The sequence below is a fragment of the Plasmodium fragile genome (genome assembly GCF_000956335.1).
Source record: "Plasmodium fragile strain nilgiri unplaced genomic scaffold supercont1.6, whole genome shotgun sequence".
Lineage (NCBI taxonomy): Eukaryota > Apicomplexa > Aconoidasida > Haemosporida > Plasmodiidae > Plasmodium > Plasmodium fragile.
Window position 1 is genome coordinate 173,244 of NW_012192586.1, and position 19,517 is coordinate 192,760.

At 42.6% G+C, this 19,517-nt stretch overlaps 5 protein-coding genes across 5 annotated transcripts; 3 read left to right on the forward strand and 2 right to left on the reverse strand.

The window, feature by feature from the left end:
- Nucleotides 1-1,181: 1,181 nt before the first annotated feature.
- Nucleotides 1,182-4,706, forward strand: AK88_00741 (uncharacterized protein; the record flags this gene model as incomplete). The annotated part of the gene is made up of 1 exon (XM_012478385.1): nucleotides 1,182-4,706. One exon carries the CDS (start codon nucleotides 1,182-1,184, stop codon nucleotides 4,704-4,706), a length of 3,525 nt encoding a protein of 1,174 aa, XP_012333808.1.
- A 516-nt stretch (nucleotides 4,707-5,222) lies between these two features.
- AK88_00742 (uncharacterized protein) lies at nucleotides 5,223-7,361 on the reverse strand (the record flags this gene model as incomplete). The annotated part of the gene is made up of 2 exons (XM_012478386.1): nucleotides 5,223-7,187; nucleotides 7,350-7,361. 2 exons carry the CDS (start codon nucleotides 7,359-7,361, stop codon nucleotides 5,223-5,225), a joined length of 1,977 nt encoding a protein of 658 aa, XP_012333809.1.
- A 3,282-nt stretch (nucleotides 7,362-10,643) lies between these two features.
- AK88_00743 (uncharacterized protein) lies at nucleotides 10,644-12,223 on the forward strand (the record flags this gene model as incomplete). The annotated part of the gene is made up of 2 exons (XM_012478387.1): nucleotides 10,644-10,770; nucleotides 11,382-12,223. 2 exons carry the CDS (start codon nucleotides 10,644-10,646, stop codon nucleotides 12,221-12,223), a joined length of 969 nt encoding a protein of 322 aa, XP_012333810.1.
- Nucleotides 12,224-13,775: 1,552 nt separating this feature from the next.
- AK88_00744 (uncharacterized protein) lies at nucleotides 13,776-14,819 on the forward strand (the record flags this gene model as incomplete). The annotated part of the gene is made up of 1 exon (XM_012478388.1): nucleotides 13,776-14,819. One exon carries the CDS (start codon nucleotides 13,776-13,778, stop codon nucleotides 14,817-14,819), a length of 1,044 nt encoding a protein of 347 aa, XP_012333811.1.
- Nucleotides 14,820-15,142: 323 nt separating this feature from the next.
- AK88_00745 (uncharacterized protein) lies at nucleotides 15,143-18,829 on the reverse strand (the record flags this gene model as incomplete). The annotated part of the gene is made up of 1 exon (XM_012478389.1): nucleotides 15,143-18,829. The coding sequence occupies one exon, from the start codon at nucleotides 18,827-18,829 to the stop codon at nucleotides 15,143-15,145; it is 3,687 nt and encodes a 1,228-aa protein (XP_012333812.1).
- Nucleotides 18,830-19,517: the final 688 nt, after the last annotated feature.

Sequence of the window (19,517 nt, forward strand, 5' to 3'; positions counted from 1 at the left end):
ATCGGTCGGAACACCTCTCACTGGGGGAAGAGGTGGTGGGTAAGCCCATAAAATAGTTGCGGACAATGGCCGCTGGATGGCACTGTGACGGAAAAAAAAACAAACAAAAAAAAATGCAATGCACATACGTATACCTGTACGTGTGCCAACTTTCACGTGCCCCCTTTCTTCATCGCCGCTGCTTCAACTTTGCAACTTTTTCTCACCGCACAAAGTTACCAGCGTCATCGAGAAGAAGCTGTGCATCTAGAGGGACTCGTGAGAAAAGAAAAAAAAAAAAAAAAATTTGACTATATGTTGATAAAACTTTTTTCTCGTCTGGGGCCCCATGCGCAGCTCCCACGAAGAAGGGCAAAGGCTTCATAAAATATACCATCTCGGTTATTTTTTCCCAAGGGGGCGCATCAAAAAAACATTTTATTTTCCCTTTTGGGGGTTGCTTCAAACGGCGCAATTATATATGCACGGCGCGCTGCATCATGATTTTTCCCCCTTTATAAAAATGGGGCTACATTTTCTGGACCCATGCAGCTCTTTGCTTAAACATAATATTTTTCCGCAGCGCTGAGCGATAATTTTGTTGTAAGTCCGCTGTGCTAACTTTTGCCATGTTTTTTGAGTTTTCTTCCGATTTTTTCTACTTATTGATTTGTTCCCATTTTACTGACTTTTTACGACACTTCTCTTTTTGTCCCTGTTTTTTTTTTTTTTTTTTTTTTTGTTGTTTGTTCCCGTTTTTGTGGCTGCCTGCGGACCAACTCGCAGATCAACGCGAACAGATCACGAACAAAAGGCAGTTCCGGAAAAGAGCTATCCTTCTGTTCGTCTGAGCCGCAATGTAGCAGCTGCATTTTCGGAGGAATTCCCCCCCCAGAACGTTGGCGCAAAGGCACTTTACAGCCTCACCTCTCCATGCGCATGCGTAACAGCGGGACGGTCGCCATATGTGTTGTGAATCTCACCGCTGCGTAAAAACACAAATACAAACGTACGTGCATGTATATATGTAGTCCTGTTATATCTTCCTTCTTTAGAAACGCGGGACTCCTGTTGCAACCCAGTCCCAGCTGCGATACTTTAAACGTGGATGGCAGGAAGGACAAAACGTGCGCCCTGTAGCTGATATTGTATGAACAAAATACCGCGTGTTACTTCACCATCGTGCAACGGTAGTGCCAATAATGAAAGTCAAGAAGGCGCGCACGAAGGGAGGCAACGCCCTCGCGGGCAAGGGGAAGAAGAAGCTTGTGAAGGGCAAGAATAAGCTTGCCACAGGGAGCGGCGCAAAGTCTGGACTCCTACAAAACAAGGCCAAAGTGAGCGTCTCAGGTCATAAAAAAAAAACTTCCATGGTGAAGAAGACAATTGGCACTGCAGGAAGTAAACGATACAGTTGGCTGTTCGAAAAAAACGGGGACAAGACCCAACATGCTGCTTCCACCAAGGCGACCAAAATCAGACGCTCAGGTGCAGACGACAGCCCCGATAGCGATGAGGATGATGCACAAAGTGGACGCGAAAATGGGATTGAACATGAGGGAGGAGCGAAGGCGAAGAAAAAAAAATTCGTCCTATACAAAAACAAAAAGGGGAAGAAGAAAAAGAACAAAAACAAAGGAATGTTAACCTGCTTTCACAACCTAGGTCTCAGTGAAAAAATGTGCAGAAGCATATCAAGTAACCTCAAATATAACCGACCCACGGACATTCAAAAAATGTGTATCCCAAAAATACTCCACAGGAAGGATGTCATATGTATAAGTAAAACGGGAACAGGCAAATCGCTAGTATATGTAAGCACGATGATAGACCTCCTGGCAGAGCACAGCCAGTTTTTCGGAGTTCGAGGTCTAGTCTTGGTGCCCACGAAAGAGCTAGCCATTCAAATATTAAAATTGTCCAAAAAAATATGTAAAAATTTTTTTAATTTAAAAATAAATGTAATAATTGGTGGAATTAATTTAAACAAGCAATTCGATATGCTCAAGGAAAATTTAGACATTCTTATATGCACCCCTGGAAGACTTAGTTTCATATTAAAGGAAAGCAACTTAAGTTTGGAGAAAGTAGAAGTGCTCATCATTGATGAAGCAGACAGGCTATTGGAGTTAAACTATTTCAACGACATGAATAATATATACAAAAGTATGCATCGTACAAACAAACAAACATTACTAATCAGTGCAACTCTCCCAACGGATGTACAAAACTACTTCAAACTCAAATTAAACAATCCTGAAGTCTTGTCCGTGAGTTCAGATAATACCATAAGTGAAAAAATGAAATTACATTTTTTATTCACCAGATCGTATGAAAAATATGGAGTCCTAATTAAACTCATTTTCCTTTTTAAAAAAAAAAATCTCGGCAAAACTCTTATTTTTTTCTGCACAAAATATCATATTTTATTTTTTTCAAAAATATTATCATCTTTGAAAATTCCTCATGCGATGCTGTATGGCAATTCAGACACCTCCTTTCGCTTCGATCAGATTAAAAAATTTACTAACATGGAAGAGATCCAGTTTCTCCTCGTCACTGATGTTGCTGCTAGAGGGATAAACATCACCAGTGTTCAAAACGTAATAAATTACAACCTCCCATTTTCTCCTAAACTGTTTATTCACAGAGTCGGTCGTGCCTGCAGGGATGACGCTATGCCCAGTGGATACGCCGTGTCCCTCGTCACCTACCAGGACGTCCTCTACGCCTACGAGATATGCTTCTTCATCGGTAAGAAGCTCAAGTTTTTCAGGCGCGCCGCCAACACAAGCGAACCCACAGACACGGCAAAAGTTGACCAACACACGGACACGGCAAAAGTGGACCAACACACGGACACGGCAAAAGTGGACCAACACACGGACGCGGCAAAAGCGGACGAACACACGGACGCGGCAAAAGCGGACGAACACACGGACGCGGCAAAAGCGGACGAACACACGGACGCGGCAAAAGCGGACGAACACACAGACCCCGCCAACACAAGCGAGCTCGTAGAAAGCGCGCACGCGCCCGGTGACGTCGTCTACCTCGGCTCGCTCAACCACGTCAGCGACTACGTCGAACTCGTGGACAATCACAAAAACGCAGACCAGGAACTGGGCTCCCTCAATAGAAGCATCCTGGCCTCCTACAAGCTGTACTACGCCATGAGGCCCAAAGTGTCCAAGTACGCCAGCACAAAGTGTGTTAATAAAATTAACAAAATAGGGGGCGTTTACAAACTCTGTTTATTTTATCACCCGGATGAAATATATGAGAATGTCCCTGCCGATGGGGCAAGAGAGGAAATTCCCTCGAGTGGACAGAAGCTAGCACAACTGGAGGGCATACCAGCTGATGGTGTGGTTAGCTCTCCTAACGATGGGGAAGCAGACGGGACAGACGTTACCATAGAGGCGGACCCACATGGAGGAGCCCTGGCCCAGCCGAAGAATTACACCCACAACGAACTCATGACGATCATTCACAATTTCCAAAGCAATGACAGTGGGAGAGTGAAAGGAATATCAGAGGATGTTAAAGACAAATTGAACAAACTGAAAGAGAGGATGCATATGACTAAGCGAGGCCGAAATGGACAGGCAACGGACGACATGGACGAACTCATGGGCGCCCTTGCCATGGGTCTCTCCGATCACGAACATGATAGCGATTACGAATTGGAACAGTTGTGGGAGGACCGCGAAAATAATAGTGGAGATGATGCGGAAACAACTAATAAGCCGAAGAAAATGAGCAAAAGGGCGTTAAAAAAGATGAAGAAGGAGGCACAGCAGAAGCAGCAACGCGGTAAAGATGCCACCTGTGGGGAAGCCACGCAAGAGGAGGAGACCCCCCTCAAAGAATCCCCCCCAAATGGAAGAACCAACAAAAGCAACATCTCATTTGATGATATACTAAAAAAAATAAATGAAAAAAAAATGAAACAAGAAACAGCCGCAGCCTTCGCTATTAAAACTCCCGGATTCGACTTACCTCCAGATGAGGAAGAAGAATTGAACAAGCAAAGATTCATAAAAAAAAAAGTGTGGGACATGAAGAAGAGAAAATTTGTCTTACAGGAAGTAGATACCTTCCAGAGTGATGGCTTCAAAAAGAAGGACAGACGAAAGCATGTAGGGGTACCTGGCAAAGGTAACCACGCAGAAGATGGCTCAGCTGAACCCACCAGCAACCTCTACCAAAAGTGGGTGAAACGCACAAAAAATAGAATCAAAAATGTAGGCGAGATGGAAGATGAAAGAAGACAAAAAGATAGAAATCATTCTGTCAAGACAAAACGGGGAAATCGCCACTCAGGGGACGATACAAACAGTAACCACCTGGACGATGAAAAACAAACGCACTTGCAAATGCTCAAGCAGAACCACCCTGAGATTACCGAATCATTATCCAATAACATCAAGCTGACTAAGAAGCAGCAGAGGCTGTACAAGAAGTACCTCTCGGGCAGGTACATGGATCCTGAACCAAATTCCGCATTACACAAAAGCTTGCCACAGATGCAGAAGGAGAAGGCCAAAATGCTACAGAAGAAACTCAGGACAGATAAAAATTTCAGGGTGAGATATGCGCGCATGAAGAAGAAGAGGCACGAGAAGAAACTGCGCGAGAAGGAGAACTTGAAAAGCGCCCGAGCGCGTTCCCTGGCCATTGTTAAGAGGAAAAAAATACGCAAGCGGGGGGGAAAGGCGAGGTAGTGATGTGGTTTGAAGTGAATCTACAAGAAAAGCTTCAGCAACAGAGAGGCGAAGCGTTTAACGAGACATAATTCTGAATGTCTACAGGTGACCCTAGCGGGGAGGCGGCCTCGCTCGTGCCCTGGCAATATGCACCCCATGGTTTCATCCCAAATGAAGTGAAACACAGTTGTTAAAATGTCTCTTCAAAATTGACACAAAAAAGACAAAAAAAAGGGTACTAAACAAATGAGGACAAAAAGGCGAAGCGATAGCGCGTCATGCATAAGAATAATGCATACGAAACAATGCATGCCCATCGTGAAAGGACAAAAGGATGGAAACGCGTGTGGACCTGTTTAATCGGACGCACGAGGAAACAGATCACCCTCAATGTTATTTATTTTTGTGCTTTTTTTATCATTTTTTTAACACTTTTTTTTTTTACCGCCCCCTTCACAAACGTGTTCGGCGGGCCCCCAATAACGGGGTACCCGAACCGGGGTCCCACTTTTTTTTTTTTTATCGCCCCAAACATCACGCGTTGGTATTCTTCAAATAATTTTTTAAGTTGCTTATTCTCTTATCAAGGTCATTGAAGGAGATGTTTAGAATGTTAGATTCCTTCAAAGGGTTATTCACAGCTTTGCCTGGGTTCCCCACCGTTTCATGGACCTTCCTACCACCGTGACTGCTACCAGCGCGGCTACTACGACCGCGGCTGCTACCACTGCTGCTGGTACTGCCAAAAGACAAATCACAATAATCACTTCGCTTGGACACCAGTATGTCTTTCCTTCTTTTTAATTCCTCTAGCTCCTTTTTAAAATTTTGTTTGATGTCTGCCTCTATGCCTTTCTTTACACTTTCTAACACGTTTGGTCGTGGTTTCGTTTCTTTTTTTTTCAACTTGGTTCCATCTCGCGACTGGATGTTGTTCCCCTTTGCGTCTGAATTACCCTCGTTTTTCTCCCCCCCCTTGCTGATTAGGACGGTTCCAGTGGTAACTTCTTTAGCCCGACCTCTCGCTGACACCCCGTCATGCTTCTTCACACTGGTGGTAACGACAGCAGGCATAGTGCTAGGCGCGGTGCTGGCCATAGCGGGCTGATTCCTCATATCCCTCTGCTGGTCCAAGTACTGTTTGACCTTTTTAATGGAGTCCCCACTGTCGCTCATTCCTCCGTTGTCGTCCCCATTCACCCCCTCCTCTACATTCACCACGCAACCGTCCCGTTGAATGGCCTTATCGCAGCTGGCAATCCTGTTCACACTTTTCTCCCTTTTAAACGCATAAGGGGAGGTGTATTTTTTGCTAAGGATTCTCTGATGATGAGCATAATCGAACAAATCACAATTGAATTTTTTTTTTATTTCTCTTGGAGTTAACTTACTAAGGTTTTCTATATTCAACTTTGTACCACACGAATCTGTTTTTCCTTCCACGTCCTTTGCTGCACTAGGTCTTTTCTGAAGAGATGACGAGTTGCGATTGGACTTTTCCTGACTGGCACCTGATAGGATGCTCTGCTTGGAGCTATAATAACTTTTTATATCCTTCGCAATGGTACTGTTAATATGAGTAGACACGTTACGCATATGCTTGCTATTCGAAATGAGGTGACTTTTCACTTTGAACTTTGATGTGCAGGAGCAGCTTCTATTGGAGAGGAAAGAATCGGAGCCTCTTCTCATTTCCATAACCATGCCATCTTCACCTGGTTTAGCATTTTTTACTTTCCTGGGTATAGGAATGGGGTGAACAAAATGGTCTCTCACCAAATGGTTTTTGAGCTTGCTCGATCGGCCCATGTGTCCACTCACATTATTATTATTCTCTTGTCCTTTTTTGTAATAAATGAGTGGATGACGATCACTCCTTCTGCACGTGTCACTAAATCGTTCAGGAAACTTTCGCGCACTCATTCGCTTGCTGTTGTGTATACTTGCGTTGATGCTTCTCATAGACACGTTTGAGAATTTCGCCTCAGAGAGGTTGTCCTCGCAGGGGACGTGACTGCGGTTGCGACTGCCATTGCGACTGCCATTACGATCGTGGCCACCACGACAGCGAGCACTGTCATAATTCCTTGTGAACACCCTGTGGTGGTAATTTCCCTCCGACACGTTTCCCCTTCTGTACCACTCGGCATGCTTGCCGTGTTCTGAATTAACTTTGTTCATGCCACTTGTGAAAGAGAACCCACTGTGGTGACTCCGTACAGAACCCCCTCTGTGGTCATGTAAAAAAAATGTATCATTCTGTATAATCCCTTTTAACCTCTCTATCTTTCTCCTCAGATATTTTATTTCTATTTTGTAATTCATTTCCCTCATTTTATAATCCTGAATTTCTTTTTTCATTTTGTATATGTATGCCTTCATTTGTTCTTTGCTCAGGTACCTGGCTTCGTCATAGTAGCTGTCCATGTTGTCTCCCTGCGAGCTGGGGTCCGAGCGACCCGTTCCGTACGAGATCGTCCTCTGCGTTGGGGGCCGCACCTGCGGTGATAGCGGTGGTGTTGGGAAGGCGTTAGTGGTGGTGCTAGTGCCGGTCGGCTACTCCCCCAGTAGCCGTATCACCCCACTCTGCTACAAAGACATACACATGAACACACATTGCAGGTGCTCATTCGACGGACATAACAAAGGCAGATCCCTCACCTGGTAATTCATTCTCCTGAACGGCTCCTTCGACGATCGCTTCGGGGAAGGAGAAAAAAAAAAAAAAAAAAAAAAAAAAAAAAATGTTACGCGTCATAATTACGGCCCCTGTTCGCTACTCACTTGGGTGCCAATTTGGACGTGTCTGGTTACGCTCCGACGTGGAACCCCCGTATAGGTAGGCAGCCAAAGTGGAGTACTCACCTTTCGAACTTCCATTTTAAGTGCGTCCCTCCCCCAACGGGAGCAGGCTTATTTAGGGAAAGAAATGCGTGCAGGAGGGCATCATAAATTATGTCCTTTAGGCCCACGCCTTTTAAAATTGTTCAAATGTTCTCCAGTCTTAACCTTACGCTCGGCGTTCCTTGTCCTACTACATCCCCTCTTGTGTTCTTCCCTTTAGCGGTTTATTTTGTTTTTATTTTTACTTTTTATTTTTTTTTTGTGGCCAAAATGAAGCCAAAAGAATGGCTACGCACGGATTAACAATTGCTAAGCAGGGCTTAAAAAAAGTTACACCTTATGAATCTCTGGAAAGAAAAACCTTCACGTTTTTGCGATCGAAAAAAAATGTCTTTTTATTTGAATTTGTCACACTTATATGTGTATACACATGGGGAAGATAAAAGCTGCATTTATTTTCCCTTTTTTTTTTTTTTTTTTTTTTTTTTTTTTTGTTTTATTCTTTTACTTAAGAAGGCAAATGCGCTCGTGCTCATTCGCGCTCCTATGCGAATATACCAAATTTTAAAAAGTGAAAAAAATCCCCCCCCAAAAAAAACATGGCGATGTGTTATGAAACCAAAAAAAGGCAATTGAAGCACTTTGAATTTAGTTACACATTTCTCTTATTTTCCCCCATTGTTGTCCCACAGTGCTATGTTATATGTGTCAGTGCCGCGTGAACAAGGGAAAAAAAAAAAAAAAAAAATACATACACGCCTTATGAGAAGAGTGAACTACGCCGCGTAGAAGGTAAAACTGTTGATGCGAATTAGTTAGACATTCGAGTTAGCAACCAACCAAGGGACCAAAAAAAGGGAAACAAATGTGTGCCACTGAATATGTAACGGAGAACAACGCAATACTTTTCCACATACTATTCAATTTATGCTGTATCTTTCCGGGGGGGACTCGATTTGTGAGAACAGCTTTACTCGAATTTTTTTTGTTCCCCTCCCTGTCGAGGTGTTTACACCTTAGGGGCCCATACAGCGTAATTTCCTACATGTACTGTTTATCCTCCATACCGCTAATGCGTGTTCTTAATTTTGTATCTTGTAAAATAGAACCCTTGGGGGCTTCAATTTTTTTGCCGGTACGCCCCAATTTGCCGCTTACCACAAAGAACCAGCAATTATTGTATGCCTATCGTTCAAAGCGAATATCCACGCTGGTAACTTTTTATGTATTTTTTGTTTAAAAAAAGGGTGGGCCACGGAAAAAGGGGTCGAATAATTGGGCGCACCAACCGCTTCTTAAATGATACATGGAACGTGAAGCATAAAAAAAAAAAGGTTTGCTAATATGTTTCCCTTCGTAGTACTGTTAAGGAAAATATACCTCGCGTGGCAGCTGCTGCACCCTCTCATGTGTTAGTGCGTTGCCCTCATGACGGTACTGTCAAGTGGCGCGCTGTAGGCACCCCGTTTGGCCCCTGGATTTTTTCAACCCCTTAAAGCGCCGAGGGGCGCTTGCCCTCAGAAGCTTGTTACCACAGTATGCCCCACATTTACATATGCACCCATTTGCTAGAGCATACCAGCGCGACGCAAAATACGGCGCAAAAAAAAAAAAAAAAAGCAACTGAGGCACAATAATATAGTTTGCCCTTGTTGCAGTAGGCTGTGCGAGTCAATGTGAAAACATGAAGGGCGCACGCTTCATCTTGGCAATGGGATAAGAATAAAGCGACGCTGTGCGGGTTAATGTATTTAGTATCCCGCCCTTGGTAGTAGAAGGTGCCACAGGCAGCCCAAGCCCCCCTTTTTTTTTTTGTACTTCATTTTTTTCTTCATTTCAGCGCGTGAATTGCCACAAGTGCGCAACAGTTTGTTTTTTGTAGTGCCATATTCACCCAGTGATGGGGTCGGGTAAAAGGCGCCTCTCTCCCTCCTCTTCTTTGGCTGTTTAACCGTAGGCACGGTATTATAAGTTTACAAGCGCAGAAAAAACATTATGGTACGACCGCCCTATATACGTGTTTTCGCAAACTACATCCCGTGCAGGTCTAAGCAGTAGGTGTAGCGCACCGCGTGACTTTTTATACGCATGTTTTTTATTTTGTACATATGTTGATACGCGGTACGATGCACTGCTTTTCTCTTTTTTCCTTTTTTATCCCAAAACGTGCTTAAAGCCGAAGTTGACGGTACTGCCCATCCCCTATACATTTATTGCCGGTTGCAAAGAAAAAAAAAGAAAATATAAAATAAAGAGGAAAAAACAAATTTGGCCATAAAAAATTAAATATTTAAAAAAAAAAAAATTAAAAAAGTTACAAAAAGGTTACAAAAAAGTTACAAAAAAAAATTACAAAAGAACATTACCTAAGTAAAAGAAAACGAATTATGGTAAGAAGGAGATAAACGGAACGAACACGTTTGCCCTTCGTTATTTCAGATTTTTAAGTTTTCCTTTTTGTTTTTTTACCCCACAATCGTCCTTCCCCCTGTTTCTCAAGTAAGAACTGTACCATACTTGTACCCCTATATGTATGCATTTACATTTTTCGTATGCCTGGCACTACGCCAATTGTAGGAAGGAGGAGCTACAATTGTGCGGAAATGAGTACCTGCAAATGATCGATTCTGGTCCCTACATTATATTAATGCTGCATAGCGCGAGGGGGGAAATCTTCCTAAACTGCGTCATTCACGTATATTTTGTTTACTACGTATATACAAGTGTATGCATATTAGGATGCTTCTCAGGGAGCAACATTTATATGTGGTCCCCACCCACCCCCTCTTTTATTTTTGTACGTATAAGTTAAACTAGCGCGTTTTTTTTTTTTTTTTTTTCTTCACATGTATACTGTTATGTTGACGTGACAAATGTACCTTCCATGCTGTCACGCCTCTTTCCCCTGTGTGTGGCTCATGTACATGTCAACTGGCGGAAGCATTCGTCCACGAACCAATTCTGTTTTTTTTATGTTTATTTATATTTATTTCCTTTTGTGATGCTCATCCCCCGTCTGTGCTTACCTTACCAAAGCATACCCACACATGTCATCCCTCCCCCCGCTCTTGTAGATCCCCGTGTCAAATAAATTTTAAAAATAATTCAAACATGGAAAACATAAAGGAAGCTGAAATATCCCTAAGGGGTGTTCTGGAAGGAGGACACAGCGACTGGGTGACTTCTGTGTCAACACCCACCGACGCAAAGTTAAAAACCGTCGTCAGCGCGTCCAGAGGTAATACATAGCTACGCTGCGCAAAGAGGCCAGGAGCGTCCTAGCATGGCGCGTACACTGTTGACCTATACCAACCACTGTGCAGCTGTTCTGCGTGTATCCAGCATGATATAGAGCGACTTGAAAAGCATGTTCACCAGTATACGCCCAACTTAGCCCTTGATGGGTCACCCCATTACGCTACCATTGTACTTCACTCACTCTTCGTGTTGACCATCGGTCACATGTAGCAGTCAATTTTTCCCCATCCGGCCCCACCCCCCCCTCGCAATGTTTTTATAAACTTTTTTTCTTCTCCATGATGACAAGGTTTATCCCAGCTCACTCTGATAAAAATAATTATGAAGAGTTGATACAGCTCAAAAGTCTGATCAGTAGAAAAAGAGTTATGAAAACTTAGCAGATGCGGAAAAAGGGGCGGTGGAGTTTTTATCCAAAGGGATGAGGAGTGGACTGTACTACATTGACCATTTTTATTTTGTGTACCGAGTGTGAGAGTTGGCCACGGTTTGTCCTCCTTACCGTCATTACCGTCCTGTTTGCCCGTCCAGTGGCCGATGCCATACTGACACCCCGCACGTGTTTCCCTTCCCTGCAAATGCGTCCTGCAGACAAGAAGCTAATCGTGTGGAACATCAACCCGGATGACGACTCAGGCGAAATCGGAACCGCAAAGAAATCCCTGACGGGACACTCGCAAGCTATCAATGATGTGTCAATTTCTTCCGACGGTTTGTTTGCGCTGTCCGGATCATGGGACCACTCAGTTCGCTTATGGGATTTGTCTTGCGGAGAAACGATAAGGTCATTCATTGGACACACTTCTGATGTTTTTAGTGTCTCGTTCAGTCCTGATAACAGGCAAATAGTTTCAGCCAGCAGAGATAAAACAATTAAGTTGTGGAACACCTTAGCACAGTGTAAGTACACCATAACGGAACAGCAGCATACCGACTGGATTACTTGCGTCAGGTTTTCTCCTTCACCAAAACAAGCCATTATTGTTTCTTGTGGATGGGATAAATTAGTTAAAGTATGGAATTTAAAAAATTGTGATTTGAATAAAAACTTGGAAGCACACACAGGAGTGCTAAACACAGTTACTATTTCTCCAGATGGATCATTATGTGCATCCGGAGGAAAAGACGGAGTAGCAAAATTGTGGGATGTCAACGAAGGAAAGCATTTGTACTCATTAGAAACTGGCTGTACAATAAATTCACTTTGCTTCTCTCCATGTGACTACTGGCTCTGTGCGGCAACGGACAGATTTATCAGAATATGGAACTTGGAAAGTAAGCTTATCATTTCAGAAATATACCCAGTCAAACAATCCAAGGTTGGATTACCCTGGTGTACTTCCATCACCTGGTCGGCAAATGGCCAATTCTTATTTTGTGGTTCCACAGATGGAAATATTTATGTATATGAAGTTAAGAAACAATCCATTTAGAGAAAAAAAAAAAATAATAAAATGAAAAAAATAAATGTAAAAAAAAAAAAAAAACAAGCTGAACTGTTCATATTTTTTTTTTTTTTTTTTTCTCATTTTTCCTGCCCCATCTTTAATGCATATATATATGTGTATATGTGCACACAACGTATATTCTTACGTATGTATTTCCCCCTACTTTTCCCAAACTGCCAATTAATAACCTTATAAAATTTACATTTTTACAAAATTAGAGATGTGACAACTTTCTGTGTGGATACGCGGTGTGCCTCTACAAATGAGCAGTCACGCGTCCTGTTTTTTTTTTTTTTTTTTTAACACCCCAAGTTTGCCACAATATTGTACAACTGTCAGGCGGCAGATCCCACCACGCTAGATTGGTGGCAAAATGGGGCAGCCATACAGTAGGCTCAACAACGTCAACTGCGTACCAAATAAGCATTGTGGTGTGTCCACTAACGGAGAAAAACGTTTTCCCTACATGTTCAGTTCGAAAAGGCTTCCGCCTTGTGCACTTCCCAATGGAACCATATTTTGTCACGAACAAATGTCAACCGTGCAGTCGTGCAAAGAAGAGGGCGCCCCCCTATCCTTTCCACAACGTCCATGCCAGCTTAGAGCTAACACAACGGTTGTACCCGCGTATGTTTTGTGTGAATATCTTTCCCCTTATGCAAGTGTGCGTCCTTTTTATCAGGCGCCTAATCAGCAGGACGGGACAGAAACTTTTTACACACCCCAGGGGAGTGCCCACGGGGGGGAATAACTGCTTAGAGAGGGTTCCTATTGACGTGCTGGTGAAGGAACTCCATTTTCGTTTACCTTTAAAATGTCACATAATGCCAACTGCAAGGGTGAGGAACAAAATGCGCTCCTCATTTGTTAATACTATCCATTGGGATGATTATGTATGTCGCTCTCCATCCAAGTCCCAGCTGGCAACTCAGCCAATGTGGTCAGTGCAGCCAGCTAGACCCGCTCGATCGCCTCGATCACTTCAACCACTTCGATCACCTCGACACATGTAGTTGCCCCCTTTTGTAAACATGTGAGTATGTGCAAAACGCGCGCTAATGAGCAGCATGCCATTTACACCTTTACATTTAGCGGAAAAAAAAAAAAAGAGCAGCGGCTGCAAAGCTATGCTTCATTTTTAAAGGGGTAAACAACTTTTCAAAAAAAAAAAAAAAAAAAAAAAAAAAAAAAAGAATACTCAGGAGAGCACATCCTTGACAACATTTTTACGTTTACGAAATTTGTGTAGCATGGTTAGTGGTGAAAGAAGGGAGTGCATTTTTTTTTTTTTTTTTTTCTCCCTCCAAATAGACCATTCTGATACGAAATCGTAGGAAAGTTGCAAAAATTGGGACGCTTTTCTTTTCCCCCCCTCCAAAAAAAAAACTGCATCCTGCTGCGAAGAGACGACAAATCCGTCCTCCATTATTGAGACAACCCATGTGGGAAAGGCGTACACGAATGCGCACCCCTGTGTAGAAAGGGACATGTCCTGCGTCCCCCCTGTTTTTTTGCCCAAACGAAACCATTTGCGAAAATGTATATGCTATCGGATGACGAACTAGCCTACTCGAATAGTCTGTACAGTGGGGAAACCGGGACGGAGGTAAACGACACTAGCGCCGAGCAATCGCACGAATATGAACGGAGCCAAATGGGCAGCTTCGACCTGAAGCGCGGTGCGCGGGGGAAGGTGTACACATACAAGAGGTGGCGCAAACACGCGCATCAAAGTGAGAGCCAAAGTGAATATCAACAGGAAGACGACAGTCAGTACCGAAGCGAAGACCAGAATCCATATCAAGTGGAGGATCAAAGTTCGTACCAGTTCAAACATGAAAGTCCTTACCAAGGTGAGTATGAAAGTTCGTACCACTGCCAGTATCAAAGTCCACCCCAAAGTGAGGGCGAACATTTCAAATACGTTTGCATAGCATCCATAGAAGACGCGGAAATTTTGTTCAAGTGTAGCTTCCTGCCCCAGGAACTCGACGCCGCCGCGAATTACACCATAAAAAAAATACTAGGCGCTTGCAAAAGGAAACTAAATCACTGCAATAAAAAAATGCTCAATTGGGATAACAAAATTATCTACTTCACAATTTGTACAGAAAAAAAAATGGCATTTTTTCTAATCGGGTTACATATGAGAGCTTACTTCAAAAATTACGCATTCGAATTTTTAAAGAAATTGGAAATCTATACCAAGTCCGATTTATTTTCTGGCCAAAATTATAAAGCCAAAAATATCAACCCCTCAAAAATACACACCACAGAAGCATTTTTGCAGCGCACAATTAAAGGCATTAATAAATGTTGTCGCGATGAAAAAATTATAGCAGTTAAACAAAAGCTACACAAAATTAATTCCGTCATGAATAATCACATTGATAATTTATATCAGTCCAGGGGAAATATAAAAGCTCTGAAATATAAAACGCAAGACATGTCCAAAAATACTTTACACTTTGTTCAAAATAGTAAAAAATTGAAGAGAATTATGCTCATGAAATATTGGAAGACGTATGTTCTTTTGGCTTGCTTCGCAATCATAGGATTTAAGGTTTACCGATCCATATGATGGGTTACTTCTCTTTGCCTGGACGTTGCGATTATGCAGCCGGCGGCTACTGGCAATTCACGTAAAGCTTCGGAAGCGGCATGGAGCCGGCCACATCGCCCCCCTGCACACACACCACCTATTGGGCTCTTCCTGACCCCAATCCTCGTTTGTACATTTCATTTTGTGTAGCACTACTAGCACGCCTGATGCCAACGCGGCGCTAAGTTGCTCCTTTTATTTGTTAAACACCCCTTGTTCAAACAACCGCTTAACAAACTTTTATTTCGCTTTTCCTTTTTTTTTTGAAAATTTTCCCCTTCTTAATCACATGATCCCCTCGTTCATTCCTGCTCGTTGTCCTTTGTATCCCCCGCGCGTAGTGATTCGCCCTGCTGGTCGATTTCTCCCTTCGGTTCCTGTGCGTCTTCCTCATTTCCCAACCCCCCCTCTTTGTCCACAGACTCATTCTGACCATCCAACTCCAAAAGTTTCATTTTCTTCTTCCTCTTCTTCTCCTGCTTCAATTCGTTAATAAATTTGTGAATTTCCTCTTTCAGTTCTGGCATGGGTACCAGCTGTTCCTTGGTGAGGGGCGCTCGGTTAAATGGATCATTGGGTTCACTCATCAGGTGTCTCTCAATATTCTTTCGATCTATGACAATGCCAGATGTGGGTAGCAGAACAGGATCTAACATAATGTCTTGTAAAATGGGGTCCAAATATTTATCAGGCATATCATCCACATCGTCGAAGAGTTCTACTTCATCTTTCATATCAATTATTTGTTGACAAAAAATTTTAAATTTATTCAAGTCCTCCTTTCGCAACAAGCCTTCCCTCTTGCATATGTAGTAGGCCTTGTTGAATACTTCTGGCTTGTAGTACCTCCCTTCATTGGCAATTTCCCTTGTAAGTAGCTCCTCATTTTCCTTATCCGAGTTCAGTAAAAAGAGGTACGACTCCACAATACTCGTTAGCCATAACTGAGGCCTAAAATTATACTGCTCCATGTTCTTCACCTTTATGTTTAAGCATTTTGGACCCACTAAATAATCGAAGTAACAATTCAAACAGGTCACTATTTGGGAGAGAATAGTATTTGACGTGACTATACTGTTTGGGTAATTCTTACAAAGCAGATTCAAAAAAATACAAGACTTGTAACAGTAGGTAATGATCATTTTGGTCCTCGCTGCTAAATTCCTCATACTTTCATTCCTTATGTCCGTTCCGACATTGCCTCCCCCACCCTCATCATTATCACTATTGTCACTGTTATACGACTCGTTCATGTTCGGTGCATTGTCCGCTAAATCGCTTCCTCCATATGGGTTCATCATGGCACTGTTCGCACTGGCAGTGGGCACTCTACTATTGCGTGTCGCGTTGGCGTATGTATTAGAGCTCCCCACACCTCCACTAACGCTACTAGAACCGTTTGTCACACCACCAGCCACATTCTCCCCACGCTCCTGGTCATCCCTGTTCTTATCCTCCCTACGTTTAATCTCGGACAAGTAGGAAACGACCTCCTCGACCAAAAAGTTTACATCATTCAAAAGTAGGTGAATCAAGTGGACGAACAAATTGTTGTTCTTAATAACTAGCTGTGTAAACTGATCCACGTAAATCTCGTTCAAAAATAAGCTATTAAAATTTTCCACAATGCGAACCCTAGTTTGCATCCTCTCTGTGTACTCCCCCTTCTGCGATGCAATAAAAACGTAAGTCAAAGATTTTATCATATACTTTCGAGTCAAATCAGATTCTTCTATAATCTTTTTCATGTTATCACTTCTGTATAGGTAGGTGAATGTCTTCGGAGCCGCTTCGCACCTCAGGTGAATGCTCTTTATGTGGTTCTCACTCAACATGGTGAAAATGCAAAAGGCTAGAAACAGATCCACATTTAGGTAACTCATGAAATTTTCATTCCCTGGACTTTTAAAAGTGTCCAATTCGTACAGTAAATAAATTATGTCAAATATATCGTTTAGGAAAAAAGTCGGGATTATTGAAAATTGGGGGGATGCAAATAAATGATCGCTATCATGAGGACTCCTCTCTAAGTTGTCACTCCCCCTTTGACCCTGCGCTCCATCCAAACCCCCCACCTCTTCTTGGGGAATTTCCGAGCTTCGCTCTTCTTCATCTCGCTTTTCTGCACCTTCCTCAGTTTGATCAACCTGACCGTCACGCACATTCGCAGAAAGAGAGAGGCTACCAAAAGTTTTACCCCTCCTGAAATAATTCTTTTCATTGGGAGGAGGACAAGACTTCAACACCAAGTGGGTGAAGTTTCCATTGTGCTCACTCAAACTGTTTATCATATCTGTGCAAGCATTCCCTTCCATGTCGTACAAATATGCCACATGCAAAAAGTAGGCAATGCTCAAGTGTAAAAATTTAAATAACAGTTGAATAAAACGAGAGCTGTACAAAAAAATTTTCCATGTATGTATATTCATATAGTAAAAATTTTTGTCCTCTGCATTTGGAACCTTCTGTACTATCCTGATAAACTCATCAATGGCTGGTTTGAAAAAGACACTAAGGGATTTAAACGTGATCCAAAAAATGGTGGTTATAAATTTAGGTTCCTTCTTGAAGCACTCTGCATTTTTTACTTTCTCTTTTATTTTTTCGACATTTGATTTTTCTTCGAAGGAAGATTGGTTTGTTATATTTTTTAATAAAAATTTTGAGAAAGGATCATCCCTCAGGAAGAAAAATAAGTCGAAGTCGCTGATCTTGTTCATTGTAATGGGTTCACAAAGACATAGTAGAACCCAAAACATGTTCAGGCAAAAACCGTAGGAATTCTCTCCTAACAATTTTAAAAACAACCCATAAGATGCGTCTAATGATTGTGGATATGTGGAGTAGTGGTACATAATTTTCGTCTTCTTCTCGTTCGAAATGATAATGCAAGACAACCACAACAAGACTCGCTTCTTACTCTCCGCACCTGCTTTAAGTAAATTTTTTATAATCTCCACGCAGTTCTCCAATATCCAATCCGTGTCCCTCCTCAACATGACGTATGTATTCTTCAAAGCCCCCAACGTCATTTTGTTCAGGGAGTTCGTTGCACTATTATAAAAATATTTGTACATAGCAATCTCCTCTTTGTTAGTAATATTTGGCATGGTTATAACTGTGGGGGATATTAATCTCCCCAGGAGACTGTTCAACTGCAGGTTATACCCGCACGAATTTATTTCCTTATCCTTACTACACGGTTTCTCTGCGTTGAATCCTCCATGGGTGGCAGAAATGCCGCTTTCGCCTGCAGCAGTGTCCACGCCGGACAAAGCACAGTCCCTTATTTTGTCTCTCAAGTTGAGATGCAAAAAGATCGATTTATTATAAATGATGAGTTCAGCAATTTGCTTAAAGCTGGAGAGAAATTTTAACAACACGGCCACGTCATTTTTTGGATACACCAAATTTCTTCCATTCAAATTTTCAAAAAGCAGATCCACAATGGGAGTAAAAAATTTATTCATTTGTTTATCCTCCTGTCTCTCTTCATTCTTATCATTTTCTTCAATCACCAATAAAGCTTTTTTTAAAAAACGAGAGGTACATGAATCCTTCAGGAATTCATAAAACGTCTTAACCCTTTCCTTCGCTGGGATGCTCACCTCTGGGTACATATCTAAATTCTCCAAATAAATAATTACACTATTTATAATTTGGTCGTTGATCTCATTCGTTACATCTTCCAACTGCTTACTCTCCAGCTGCACATGTTTGAAGAGTGTTTTATCAGACAGCCTCGCCGAACAGGAACACAAGTAAGTCAGGCAGTTCTTCTTGTTCTTATGCAGGTAGGCTATTTTGTGCAGGAGGATAAAATATAAATTATCAATCTGTAGATATGGGGGCTTCTTCTCCTTACTCGTTTGGCTCAATTCCTTTTCATACGACTCTAGATACACCTTGGCGTTACTCGCCTCCTCCTTCCTCAAGCATATTTGGAGGGCACTCTGCAAAATTGCATCCTCTTTTCCCTTGTCTAGCATTGTTTTTTTTTCCTTTGTGGTAACGCCGGATCTCTGTGTGTATGCGGGGACACTACATCAGTGTTTTCCCCCGCGACGCGTCTCCTCTGCGCGTCCGGCTTTTCCTTCCCCTTTGGTGGGCACTCCGCTCGGCTTCCTCAAAGCTGGCCGCTCCGTGTGCGCGGAATGGGGAAGCTTCAACAACCACAAAGGAACACAAACGGGGGGGGGGAAAAGAAAACAGTTGCAATGCCGGCGATGTCGACACTCCTTCGGCCAACACACCCTTCCGTTATGTTTGCCCACCCTACAAGCTTCTTCCCCTGGCTGTCAAAAACTGCTGCGCACTTGTATTTCCTCTTCAGTTGCCTTGGGCGAATCTGCGATGATCAAGTGTATGCTCCTTTCCACGTTCCTCCAAAATTAAAATCGGTATGCTTCTAATCGTGAGTGCGCTGATGAGGCCTACGAAGCAATGACGCGAAAATCTGCGTCCCTTTATTCCTGCCTCTTTGGTCCCTCTTGGGAAAAGGTTGGGTTATTTTTCTGTTACCCCTTCGTGCTGCTTCACGTTTGCGCGTTCTTTCGCAATCGTTGACATTTTTTTTTTTTTTTTTTTTTTTTTTTTTTTTCTAGAAGCAAGCTTTTTTGGGTTCTTTTTTTTTTTTTTTGTCGAGAGCGTTGAGAATATCTGGGCCAGTGTAATTGG